Raw genomic sequence first — 14297 nt, 5'->3', positions numbered from 1 at the left:
ATAGTAAATAACGTAGCACTGAATTTATCAAACTACATATTTGACTGAACTAAGGGATCATAAAGATGGACATTTCTCAGTTGGTTTGCTGGGATACAATTACTATGTTTTTACCTTGTTATGCAATACCATGAGAGATATCTCTGAACTAGCTATTTGAATATTAGAATATTTTTACTGCCCTTTGCTTTTGATAATGAAATGTAATTTACAACAGTTCGATACTTTATGCTACTGTGTGTTTTGCAGCCATTATGATAATATGCACATTTGATGGTGGAATATTGGTTTTTATCTCAGATGAAGTGCATACAAAGCAGTTTATGGCAAAAAAGCCCCAGTGTGAAATGGTTCATGTGCAAAAAAAAGAAGACTGGGAACGATACACATAAATCACACAAAACATACATGAGTCACTGGGTACCACCAACTGTGCTTTTCGTGTAGGACCTGATGACCAAGACCCTGCTCACTGAAGCCCATTTATGGCTGCTTACTCCCTCTTAATTATACACAGTAGGGTTGCCCTCACATAATTTCAAAAATATAGAAGTTAAAGTTCAAATTTAAAGTAATTATTTAGGCCGTCTCATTTGTCAGTGGAGGAGACCAAGTATTTCAGGATGGTGTCTTATCCCTCTTCTGCCCTTTTCTGCTCTTAGATAGATCACTTGGAATTGGAGGGACCCTCCTCTGTATACTGACTATAGAGGAAATCTGTGTGATAAGCTTAGATGAGAAACTTGACTTTTCAGTGACTAATTTTAGAGGAAAATATATGCTACCCTGAATAATTAAGAAGAAACAACTCTTCTGCTGTAGTTATTTCACTTGCCTAACAGATATTTGTCTGAATGGCCTATATGACCACTATGCGTCATTGAGAATTTTTGTTGAAGCCAAAACTTTCCTCATTGTGGCACTTCCGGTCACAGTGTAAGATTCCGCCTTGACTTAGGAAGCAACTAACCTGAAGTCTCCTACATCCCAATTACTTGAACTATGGTGTCTGTCTCATTTCCGCATAAAATATTTCACACCAATAATGATTCACGATTTAGCCCAGTTGATGCTACTTATCATTCCTCTGCTGCAGTCAGGTTCTCATAATTGAAAATACTATAAGGAAGGATGAAATAAAGTTATACAGGATTAGAAAGAAAAAATTCGTCTTATTATCATCTATTTTCTTCCACTAAAAATGGCCTACAATCTAACTCCATAGATCCAGCATATATTCAATGGCCTGAATGAGAATGTGGATATCAAATAGCTTCAAATAATTCACAAAACTGTTTTTAAATCAAAATCTGAATCTGCTGTTGGGACCATCTGATTATAGAATAATGTCTATTATTTCATGAATGTTTAAAGAGAAGCTAGTTTTATCAGTTTGTTCTTCCCTCTGCCCTCTTTAACATCATAAAGTAAGTATTTTTGCCTAGCTTCTTCAGAAACATATGTATTTGAATGTTTATACACAGAATATCATGGCACTTGTAAATTTTTTTTTTATTAAAATAGCTAATCTGGAGGGTTGCAAAATTTTTTGATCATCTTTACTACTTTTAGTCTGAATAAAAACAGTTGCCCCAAATCCACGCAAGTTAATGGAAATCTTTTTGTGGATTTCCACCAGCAATTCATTTGGGCTCATACCACAAGTAATTTTGAAATCCCATGATATTTTGTGTCATATTTTCATTTGTTTCAGTTATCCAGCTATAGCAGCAGGCAACTGAAATTAATTAGCTTATGATATTTGCTTGTTGTTGTTGGTTTTATTTTCAAAGTCAATGTTCCCCACAATATGTTTTATTTGTTTCCTGAGGACTTTCACTTACACAAGCAGGCACTAAACATTTGAAATTGACTTTTCAAAGCACAACAATAAAAAACTTAAGAATTTGGCTTAATTTCATTTAAAACAGTAAAAATTGACCTTGTAAACATTTCCATAGGAGGTAGGATACATACATTTGACAATCTGTCAAATAAGAGAAAGTAAACAGTGACTCTGCAATCCTAATAAATAATGAGCAACGCAGGCATTAAATAAACATTTTTTATACAAAAAGATATAAGTGAAAGACTAAAATATCATTTTTAATAAATTAGGAATAGATGTAATAATTTCTTTACAGCTTAGTTATATTTGCAGGAATCACTGATTCTTTCTGCTCACCCTGGATTTCTGACTGAAAAGCCATAATAGTGGTGACACTTCTGAGTGATTCACATGCAGAGCACAATCGGAATACAGCTTTTGTGTGTGTGTGTGGAGGGGTTCTAATATCTCTAAAATGACTCCTTTAACACCTATAGGCAATACTTTTCTATCCCACCCACTTAAGTCGTCATAACCTTAGTTATCAGATCCTTAACGTCTGGAATCGGAAAGTAAGTTTAAAACAGTGGCATTTGTCTCCCAGCTCAGGTTCCTCCAGCAGCTGCTCCCATGAAGACAGTGTTGATTGGTGGTAAAGATGATACGATATCTCTGTTTGGTGGCCCGTGGGACTCCAGATTTTCCTGGGAAGGGAACTGACCAGAAGTTCCATACATACATTGCGAGGAAACTGTAGTTTGCATGTCTGAAGCTGTGAAAACAAAAGGTAATCATCACTGCAAGCTTTCTGTTTAGTATTCTCTTAAAATATAATCCACTTTCATCTGCTGGAAACCCATATCTACCACATACGCCATGTGAAGGAATTTCAACTTTCCTATACTTTACTCAATGTACCTCTACTTTTATTACTTTTCTTCAGTGGCTCCTTACACTATCATGGGATAGCTCAAAACCTTTATACCACTGAACTATGCTAAAAATCCAGCTATGGGCCTGAAGCTTACAGATTGCATACGAACCATCTTCTATAAAAACTGTGCAAAACTACTCTTATTATCCTCCTCTTTCCACATCTTGCACCATTTAGTGCCATACTCACTGACAGTAGCACTACTTCTCCATACAATCAAGCCTACCACAAGGCACGTATCAATATGGAATACATAAGCCACTTGATAGGGACAATCCCTGAATGGTGCTGCTGGCTTGTCTTCCCCCTTTAGCTTCACTTAAAGAATCAAACATTGAGCTCTTGCAGAACCTTAATGAGACAAGCAATAGCTAATCTTCTGCACAAGGTTAACAGAGAAGTAATAAGGAACAGGTAACCTTGTGGAGAAACACCCAGACTGTGTCCTAGTTTACGTCTCCCATCCGATACTTCTGGTTTTTTGGAATATGAAATCAAATTTGACTGCCATTTGATTAATACATATACCAAAGCAAATGACTTGGGGTTAGGTAATTGTCTTTCCCCTAAAATTCACTAGGAGTTTCACCTAATTCACATAGCTGTTGAAGCACAGGGCAGGAAGGGACTAGTGTAGTCCACAGGATGAAGTACATCTAAACTATGCTTGACAAAGGGTTCACTTGATTTATGCAAAAGTGGGGATCCTTAAGGGACACTGGAGAAGCCCAGCCCAGTAGCTCACTTAACAGTTAGAAAGTGTCTCCTAATACTGATTTTCCTGCAATTCAGGCAAATCGTGGACAATGGGTCATAGTCCTCTTTATGAGAAGAGAGAGCCATTAAATCCACTGTCCTGAAATATCAAAGAAACCATATAATATGTTATATCCTAGGAATTGACCTATTTTATCTCTGTATTACACCAGAATACTTATTGCAATACTTATTGCATCTTATGTACTATATGTGTGAGCTACAGTATAATTCTAAGCACTTGTTAAGATGCTAAAAAGTTCATAGCTCTTGTTCACTCATTGGCTATACTTACACATAGGAGTCCGACAGACAATTGAAGATGAGGACTCTGTATAGTATGAGCCTGTTTGTTTTCTTCCACTCTCATCCAAGATATTAAGTGGATCATGAATATCATTATATGATGGCAGTGATCGAATGCTGCTTACACTGCTGATTACAGAAACATGTTGATCCACCATTGATCCAAGTCTGTGAGAATCTGGGTAATTTATATTGTTTCCATAATAGCCTATTGACAGGAGAGTTGGAAAAAAGAAAGTAGAGTTAAACTGCTGTTGAAGAGAAAGGGTAGGGCAGGCGTGTGGGGAAGGGGTTGGAATTAGAAAAAACGGTTTAAAACGATTTACTGATCTGACTGCTAATGAACAGCTATGTGACACAGCATTTAAAAATTAAACAGTTCCTCTTTATGCTGTGAGGATATTTGTTTCCTACTATGCTGCATGACTTAAATTACTTCAAAGCTAGCAAAGCAATTTGACTTTCAGAGCTCATGAGAGGGAAATGCAAAGCAGTGAAGTCAAAATCAGATTCTTGAAAATGATCCCCTCTGCATATCAGAGGACATAGAGTTAAAATTTTCTGTTCCAAATTTGGACAAATAAAAAATCTGTGAGAAAAAAGCCAATGAGAACAGTAATGCAATGAGGGTGTAGACACTATCTTTCATAGAGGCTAGATTTCAGACTTAAAAACTTAGCTAAGCTTCCAGATGCCACCTCTTCAGTCTAAATACGATTACTGTAGTTTTGCTCTCTTGACTATATACAAATCTTTAAAAAAAGGATCATTAAAAGGCTAGTAAAAAGATGAGTGATTGGATGAAGAGAGGATAATGCCATCAAATGAATACATATATGTTCCATTTCACTGGAGCCTGTCATAACCTATGATAATAGGTAATTGTTACTGGGGGAGTTCTTTGAGAATAAGGCTCTTTATATACACGTATAGCCTAGTAACATTAAAGTATTAATATGCAGTGACTGACCTAAAAGAGGGGTGATAACAAGGGAAAGGAAAGATCCTAGGAGTTCAGTCAGTCCTTCAGTACAGAATTACATTTCCATTCTAACATCAGAATCAAACAGTAATGTTGTAGTTGATAGCCAGAAAAGACACCATGTGGACTCCTATCCACAGTTCAGTGCTCTCTTCTGAAATGGACAATCAAGGAAAATATACATGGAAAGAAAAATCTATATAGTAATATATACATGTGACATACACACATGCATATACAAGCAGCATTCCTGCTGTATCCTTCCTGAAGAAGAGGAAGGTGTTTTATAAATGTTTCTACAAACTATATGATATATAGCAATAATTTCACCCACTACATGTCTAAAGTAGAACACGGCAGCAATTTTACACTTGAAATGAGAGAATATATTAGGGTCAAACTCTTAGAATAATGCTAATCCACATTTTCATATGCTTTTTTTTCACCAGCCCGACCCTGTGATTAGAATGGCCAGAAGCAAGCTATTTTACGTCTGCTATATTTCACAGAAGATGTTTTGGCGGCTTTTTAAGGGATTGCTAAATCATAGTCATCCTCATTTTGCTTCCGTTTAGCAGGACAGAGTGATGGTGCCAGAGGAAGGTTAATGTAGGTGCAATAGTGGCACTGGAGGTCAACCGAGGATTCCTCAGAGGAAAATCAGCCCTAAAGTAGCTTGTTAAGAGGCTTTACAACCTATATGTGTCATCCGAGAACTAGAAAACATGAAGTTAAAAATAAGACCTGAAAAACATCTTCCAAAGGAAAACGCAGAGAAAGAGTGGTTTACTCTGGCAAGGAAAGAGAAATAGAAGAGAAAAAGAAAAAATATATTAATACATATTAATACCATTGGAAGCATTAGGGGGATATGTTGCTCCTGGACAAGAAGACACTGAGTTGCTCAAGAAGTTGAAGCTCCCAGTATTCAGAAACTGCATATTGTGTGTGTCTTGAGTAACGGAGGAGGAACCATAGCTGGAAGGGGACCTGGCATTGTATGGAGACACAGCACAGCTGTTGTTGAAGTAGTCTCTGGAGAAATGCTGTTCACTCAAGGTATTGAATCGGCTGTGCTCTGCTCTGTGGTGATAAACTCCTGAAGTGGGATGGGCCTGAGTTCTGAACATGGCTTGGTAATTGGAATTGGTTCCATAGTAATTCTGATTAGTTTGTGACAAAGTCTGATAAAGGGGTTCTGAGTAGGAAGAGCACTGTGAATGTGTGGATAACACTGGGCCTACGCTTGGAGGTCTCCCAGCCATTGGCCCCTGGTTGATAACACTTCCTCGGCTGACCATGGCTGGTGAAATGGGTGGAGTCATTAAGTGGCCAGTGCTTTGAGAGAGTTCCATTTGACCTGGAATAAATAAACATTAGTTGTGGTTAGCATTCATACTGCAGAACTGCCAAATAAACTGGACTCTGTTAAGACACTAACCCTCTATGTGAATTCTGCATTATCATTTGAAAGATTTACAAAGGATGTGCATTGGATCCCATCTATACAACTACAAGTTCCTTAATCAATGGCTTCTGGCTATAAAGGTTCCCAGTTTCATTCTCCAGCTTGGAGACTGCCACATTCAGTAGGAAATTCCAGCAGTTACAAGTCTTGTGCTCAAGATCTTACTGTTCATTCACAGTGGAAGATTATTCCAAGCCATTAAGTACAAGGATTGTTTTACCATTGTTACAGAAGGAGAGAGCAGAAGAACTGATACATACCTGTTAGCTGCAAATTCTCGCTGTCTCCCGTGGAGAAGGGGTTCAGACCAGAAGGTACACTGCTGGGCTGGCTAGCTGACAAGGACACATACGTTTGCTCTGCTAGACACTCATTTTTGACTGAAGTGTCACTGGGCAAAGGAGCAGCTTTGTTGCGATTTGCTAGGAAGCAAGAGCTTGGTGACGCAGTAAAGGTGGCTTTGCTTGCATCTGGAATAGTAAGTGAAATCTCTTAGTGGCTGTTGTGTGTACTCATTGCATGTAAATTCACCTCTAGCATATAGACAGCATATGAGCTGTCTGTTTTATCCATATCTTTGGCTACTTATTTTAAAAACCCACAGAAGCCTCCAAATTTTGTATTTAGCCAATGATTTAATCTTACTCTTCCCAGTGAAACTGTTTGTATCATATTCTCTGACCACAGATCTATATCACAGAGGATTAGCTCCTTACTGAAGACATCATAGTGGGCCAGGTTTATTCCCTTGAAGTAAAACTCAACAATGAACTCCATGAAATTGCAATAAGACTGAATCAGGCTTATGACACTTTATCCTAAAGAACTGGCATTCGGAGTTTTAGAATGCTTAAAGTCTATTTATTTGTATGCTGATATCTAGGAAAAAGTGTGTGTTCTATCCTGTGCTGCTTCAGTTTTCTGCAGACAATTGATATAGTCAGTGGAAGACTTGCTGTTCTTTAGTGGAATCATGACTTCATCTCACGGTTTCAAGTACTTCACCTAATTATCCAGGGACAAGGACAAGGCTTTTCCTGAAGACCAAGTTAAAAAAAGCATAGCATGTACTCTCAGACAAATTCAGTGCAAGTTTCTTGGAGCAAAGGGCAGGTAACAACAATTAAAGAATTAAGGGTAATTTCAGATACTAATGTTAATCAAAAATAATTCTGAAGAACTCAGAGGAGTTTTATCAGATTTTTAGGAATCGTCTTGGACCAAAATTTGAGCCAAATGTCAGTTCTTAATTTTCATTCATTTTAAAGCACAGGACCTGGAGTGCATGACTTCAAACTGTCTACTCTGATGAAGCCTGGTAGCTATACAATTTTAAAGAGACTATCTTAAATTCTTTTTGTTTCCCTTACATATGGTAGTACTTCAACCGGAGGCTGAATAGGGCTCCAACCCTTTAGGGACCTTTGTATGTTGACAATCTTTAACACATCCTAGTTGAAGGTATTAACGCATATTTCAGCTTTGGTGGAAAAACTGGATTGGGAATTCCTGCGCTCTCTGCTATTTGCATCTCTTTTCATGCTGCAGTTTGTGGCCCTTCAGTTGTACCAACACAAGTGTTTGTTGCATCCCAGATCATTTCCCAGAAAATATCATTACGTGAACTATGTTAGGAAAGTGGGAATGAATGGCTTATGGCATGATCATAAGCTTTTCAGATGGATTTAACAATATCGTATGTAACCACACCTTCAGCAAAAGACAGCAAGTCTGCTTCTGATTGAAGTTAAACATGTACATAAATTTCTAAAAATTGAGGAATACATTCAAAAGAACCAAGCTCCAGTTACCTAAATTCTTCATGTATTTGTCCAGTAGATTCTGGAGTTCTTGTTCTTTGTCATTGTTGAACTGTGTCTCCATGGCAAGCAGGATGTACTCATCTAGTAGCATGCGGATCAAATGGAAAGAACCTTTTGGAGGAGAAAGACAGAGAGTAGCTGAGTTATCTTTGTGACCATCTCTCACCACTCTACAAGAAGCGAGTGAAACAAACAAATAATTGTGGACTTTAAATGACCTGGCAAGACCAACAAGGAATAGTGCCTAACTTCTAGCTCTAATCTCTCTTTGCACTGGCCCACCTAGCTCAATTGTTTACTGTCCTGTAGGCTATTTGACCACTAATTACATCAAAGAAAAATACTGATGAAAGTGAGACATGCTTTATACTTGAAGAGGGCACACAGTGGAGCTAGATAAGGCCGAAGTCTGCTAGAATGCCTCTGCTCTATTTCTGTTTGTCTTGTGCTAAATAACCAGACAATAACTAGTAAAGTCTTTGACCTTATTTCAAGGCTATATCACATTAAAAATGTGTTTCTCCTTACAGCTATTTCAAATAGCCTCTGAATTTATGATAACAGGGTACCTACAACTACTGAGATCACTTGGGGAACAATGTACTGGATTTATAGTGAATTTATTTGCTCTAACATTTTCCAATTTAAAGGATATTCTTTCTGAGATTTCCCAAAATGTAAACGTCTCTAAAGATGGGCCTGTGAACCTGCATATTTAAATGCCACAAACAGACTACTGAATTGAATGCCCGTTGATCCCAGAATTAAATAACATGGTGATTTGTCAAATTCCTTTTGCCATTATGAAACCACGCAACACAAAAACTTCTCTACAGCAGTAATTTTTTACCAAACTGATCCACGTGTAAAGCTAACAATTTAAATCTTCTCTCTCATGTACTGAGATATGTAATTATGGTTTCATTGCCATATTAAAACAAACATAGCTTCTAGCTCCGAAATGGCAAAGCAGTAGCAAATAGCAATTCAGAAGAAAAACACCTTTGGAAAACAAACATGTAACACAGGCCACCAACAAATTATTGCTAGCATCTTCTGTGAAAGGTTAGTTTGAAAAAGCACATTACACAATATTTGTGGCTTTAGAATCAGGCAGGTTCCTCTACTGAGGAAGTGGCGGAAAGGTAAGAATAGTGCTAGCACACGTGCACAAAGTAGGAGGGTTATTACAAAGCCCAGCATACCAAAACTTGATGCGTTGTTTAGGGTGAGATTATGCATCACTCGAGCACCAAAAAAACTCCATTTGAGAAGGAAATCTTGAGCTCTTTTCTTCAATGACCTCCCATTTTGCTTGCTTGCCTAAAAGAAGTAGTAACATTCTGTAAGTATGCTAACTTGCTTTCAGCACATAGAAGAGAAGAAAGGAGGACTGAGGATGCTTGAGAATTCATGGAGTCCTCGACTCAGGCTAATGTGGCAGGGTGGCTCAAGCTGTCTAATTCAAACTCTTTTTATATTGTATGCCCTTAAAGTGATAAAGAGGAGAACCATTCAATTCTTTTAGTGCAACCAAGGTAGAGCTCTGACCATGTATTCGATGAAGCAAACTGCTTACCACTCGAGGTCTGCTGTGCCCTGACGGTATTTAAATTAGCTCATGTTCTAGTCTTAAAGGTGCCAGATTGTTCTGTAAATATACAGCTGTACAGGGAGAAACAAAAAAAAAATCTTGGTACTATGTTATTCCACATAAATAAGGTGTGGGAATTAGTCTCTGTACCTTAATGTGATCTGCATAATACTTGCCAGACTCTTTGTCTTACAAAATAGTATGTTTGCTATTGTAACACCGAAGCTTTTAAAGCTGCTCACTTCATACTGTTACTTTGCTCTGGCAGTACTTTGTTCATGTGGTAGCAGTATGCCCTGTTGCTTTCTCAAATAGCAAGCAGAAAGAAGATGTTGTGTAAGTTTGACAGTAACTGCACTTTAGCATGAACAGAAGGTAGAGAGCAATGGAGGGATTACATGTTCTGTAAATGATTAGCTTCTACTTAGCTGATCTGGACTGATATCAGGACTTGTTAGCATTTCTTACCTCCAACCATGGGAAAACAGTGCTTGAAACCATAGCAGTTAGCTTTAATATAGTATTACATAGTAGATGCTGAATGGGAGAGTGATTTACCTTTTCTGCCTGGCCTGTTTTACATAGATTGTCTTTTGAAATTGTAGAACCAGTTTTAGACTATAAGCATTCAGTTCTACTATGAGCTGGGATTGCTCAGCTTCTGTTAAATCAGTAGGAGTTTTGTGTCTGAGCAAGTTGGACTCACTTTGGCTCTACTGCCCTGATTCAGCAAAGCACCTCATTGTGCTACTCACACACGACACTAAATGTTAGTAAATCCTGAGTGCTTTAGAAACAAAGGAATTATCATTGCCTCCATTCAAAGTTGGGAAAACAGAGGTGAGGACAGGGAAAATGACATACCTATGGTTATTTTGTAAGTGGCAGAGCCATTCTTCCATGAGCAAATCAAAGCTAATGGCACTACCTCTCCTGCACACATGAAGCTGCTCCTTAAAATGATGGGTAAGACAGCCCATCATTGCATCAATGACACATCAGTGCATTTGCAATCAAGACAAAAGCTGAGGAGAACAGTATTCAGAGCTTCTGGCAAGCAACACCACACAAAACATTTATTTCTGCTAGTTTACATTCATCAGAATCATAAACTGGGTCAATATGTCTTACTTGAGCTGTAACTCAGAAATCCAAGCGCAGATGTGAAGGGATACGGGAGGTCTACATCTCAATTATTTTGTTCTGAACTACAGTGTAATAACTCCAGTGTAACTACATGCACACAAAATACTTGTGGTTATGAAACATCTTATAAATCAGGAAATAAAAAGTCCTTTTTTCTCCATCAAACACCTTATAAAATCATAAGAGAATATCTTCCATGCTGGCCTGTAGAAATCCTTCTGCAGGATAGCTACTTCTGAACCTATCTGCTATAGTAATCTATACCACATATATTACCATCAAAATAATACATTAAGAATTACATAGTCTTCTCTGAGGAACAACTCTTGCTCACCTTACTCACTGGGCAATCACCCTGTAATTCTGTATACACAGATAGTGATGGATGGGTGGATTTTTTTAATGTACAGTTTTATAACAGTGCTGATTTTAATGTCTTTCTTAGTTAAGATACTGCTTAGTTTTTCACACACATAAGACTGTCCAACAGCACTTGGTATGAGATTAATTAGAACTAATCTAGCTTAGAGCTTTTCACACCAAACGAAGAACTTCCCTGTTACAACAGGGAGATGGGAGCAGAGGTGAGAATCCCATGTGGAAAGTCAATGGGACTGCATCCATGAGTAAGGGGAGTAGGATTTGGTCCTGAATCAGGCAGAACATTTGAAAGGTACCTTGATAACCCTTTGCTCAACCACAGTATCCAACCATTCAATAAATGATTCCACAGTGGCATTCTTCTTTAGAAGGTCCTTCAGTTCTTGGAACACTGTAATAGAGTCATCTACCATGTAAAAAGGAAAACATATCATTGCACACTATTTGGAATGTGAGAAAAAGCCACTCACCAGCCATATGACAATATTGTAGCATGGAAAGGAAAGGCAAAGATTAGAGCAGTGAAGAAATGAGCAATTTCTCAGCAAAGTAAGCAGACACAAATTAATCACATACACATTTCAGTTACTTTAATATTACAGTTCTGCAGGCTGTAAGACAGTGAAGTTTTACAAGAAAATAAAAACAAAAAAAAATCTGATGTTCTCTCTTTTGAGATTCAACCTTGGAATCCTGTCTGTTACCAAGGTTAGTAGAACAGTTTTGTCTACAATGTGGCAGAATAGGTGACTTGTATACTGCCTTAGGTTTTCCTTATGTCTTCCCAGGTTTTCATAATATAATGTAAAACTAAGCAACTAATACTTCCTATTTTCTAGAAAATGCCTAGACAATGGTAGGTCATTTCTCTTGCTCCCTTTCTTTCTTTCTTTTTTTTTTTTAACCAGTGTGAAGGACGAGAAAGAGCAAAATAGAAAACAATTACACGGAAAATAAGGAAAGGGCAACTCAGATGAACAGGATTGGAGCCATTATTTAAGAGAATGAACTTTCATGTTCAAAGTAACAACATTTAAAAGACATCAAGTTGCTGTTGCTCTCCTTTCAGCTCTCCAAATTGTGCTCAACGTGCTTCCTGTGACAAAAGTTACCTTTTTAACAGAGAAAATGGCTAAACCTCACTTTTCAACAACAGGTATGTATAGGTACATATAAAAAAAATTAAAAACCTCACATATCTGTAGTTTGCTCCATTCTCTATTTTGTGTGCTTGAAAGAGCTATTATACCATATTGAAAATTATATATTTTTTTAAATATCAACTTTCAGCCCAAAAATCTTTATATACAAAAAAAGTAAACTACCTCAAATATCCATTAAACCAAACTAGAATTACATATACTTTTTGAGACTTTGTCAAGAACTGACCAGTGCTAATATCCCCATATCATTAGGACAAAACTTTAAAAAGGATATTATTAAAATTAGTAGCTGAAACGCAGATCATCTTTTCAACAACCATTTAAAAGTCATCTAGCTGGGATGACTAGTATAAGTTTCTATTCTTGTAGAATGCGCTGGGGCAAGGAATTGGTTTTCTTAAACTACGGAAGTTAACGCTGCAGTAGATTAGAGAATGCAGTGCCTATGTCTGCCTTTTCTCAGTTCATCTCCAAGTAGACTAGTGAGGCATGGAATGAAAGACTGAATTTCTTTTAATGTTACAAATACATCACCAAGGACTTACATTCCGTGTAGACCTCTCCATCAGAGTCTGTGCTGCCTGAGACTGCCAGGAGTGCCTGAGAGGCAATACTATTCAAATCTACCTTCTCAATATCAGATACCATGGAATTCACCACGTGCTGATCAAAAAGGGCTGGCCGGGCAATCTGTAAGAGAAGGCAAGGTAAAATCCTAAGACCCACACCGTGGGACCAAATGAATAACTCCCAGGAGAAGAATCATGTGCTACTTAATTTTCTTTTCATAGCTTAGTGTTTCACAGATCAGATGAGGCAATGTTTCCCTTCCATTAGATTTCTAATGCTTTTCCAATGTGCCTTCCTATCAGATCATTTTCACAATGTCACCCATATGCTACTGCTGCATTAATTTTTATGAAAGGAAAAACTAGTTAAGACGAATTATACAATACCTCTACAGTTTTTCATGAGTGCTACCTCTCAGAGCCCAGGCTGTTAGCATTTAAGCTCCCAGAAACGCAATGTATCCTTTTGTATAATCTAACAAAAAATAATATGGAGGTGTCTTCTAATTGCAGATACCTGTTTTCTATCAACACAGCCTGGGAGCCCTCAGCTACCTGTCAATGTCTTGTATTCACTTCAGGCAACTCAGGAAGAAATAAACTCACTGAATGTCACATAAAGTATGCCATGGAAAAGCTAATGAAACTTTGTCAGGCAAGGATGCTCATTTGATGCTTTTCTCTTTGGGACTAAACAAATACCCGTATATCCCACGTCATCATTTGATTGCCAGAAGTTCTTGCAGAGAGAAGTCCTAAGGAATATCAGAGTGTTTTTAATTTGAAAGGTGTCATATTTACAGTTCCTAGGTCCTAGACAATAGCTCATTATAAGCATGGTCTTCTTTTATACCATAAAGTTTTGAAGATCAAAATGTTTTGATCAGATCTATTCATGACCTCTTCCTTCTTGTATGGAGAAAACTGCAAGGTCTGTCTTCCATAGCTAAAATTTAACCTTAAAAAAAAGTAATGCACTACATCTTATGACCAAAGAGATGTACCAAGTTTAATTCACAACTTTTTTTGATGTATAGTCCTGTTCTGCTCACCTGGGCTAGGTGTAAGAATGATGTCTGTCGTTTCAAGGAAGAAACAAATCTTCTTGCAATAGGCAGCTTCTTATCTGTCAGGATTTCTGGTAGATTTTCCAGAGAGGAAACAACCCATTGTTCCCAGTTTTTTGCAAAATTTCTTATATCTGCCAATAAACTACAGTAAAAAATGTGTAAATATTGTATTGTATTAGTTTACATTTTTGGGTTTCAGTCTGTGATTCATGACTCCTGGGTAGATCTGTGGATTACTCCTCAGGTGTCCCCAAAAGGAAACAGGAAATATTGACCT

General features: G+C 37.6%; 1 protein-coding gene across 2 annotated transcripts in view; it reads right to left on the bottom strand.

Annotated features, from left to right (window-relative positions):
- Nucleotides 1-2083: 2083 nt before the first annotated feature.
- The window catches only part of RFX6 (regulatory factor X6), a 39148-nt gene continuing 26934 nt past the window's right edge, over nucleotides 2084-14297 (bottom strand). The window contains exons 11-19 of one of the 2 annotated variants that reach the window (XM_068936451.1): nucleotides 14003-14162; nucleotides 12927-13071; nucleotides 11515-11609; nucleotides 9303-9420; nucleotides 8086-8208; nucleotides 6535-6744; nucleotides 5657-6166; nucleotides 3814-4032; nucleotides 2084-2600 (exon numbers count right to left, since the gene is read on the bottom strand). In XM_068936451.1, coding sequence (XP_068792552.1) covers nucleotides 2434-2600; nucleotides 3814-4032; nucleotides 5657-6166; nucleotides 6535-6744; nucleotides 8086-8208; nucleotides 9303-9420; nucleotides 11515-11609; nucleotides 12927-13071; nucleotides 14003-14162 — 1747 coding nt within the window. In that variant the 3' untranslated portion in view covers nucleotides 2084-2433. Of the gene's footprint in view, nucleotides 2601-3813; nucleotides 4033-5656; nucleotides 6167-6534; nucleotides 6745-8085; nucleotides 8209-9302; nucleotides 9421-11514; nucleotides 11625-12926; nucleotides 13072-14002; nucleotides 14163-14297 lie in introns of both variants that reach the window. The other variant, XM_068936450.1, reaches the window with a different exon arrangement.

Source organism: Struthio camelus, chromosome 3, assembly GCF_040807025.1.
Source record: "Struthio camelus isolate bStrCam1 chromosome 3, bStrCam1.hap1, whole genome shotgun sequence".
Taxonomy (NCBI): Eukaryota; Metazoa; Chordata; class Aves; order Struthioniformes; family Struthionidae; genus Struthio; species Struthio camelus.
Note: the sequence above shows the minus strand (reverse complement) of the source record. Positions and strands in the feature narration are given on the sequence as shown.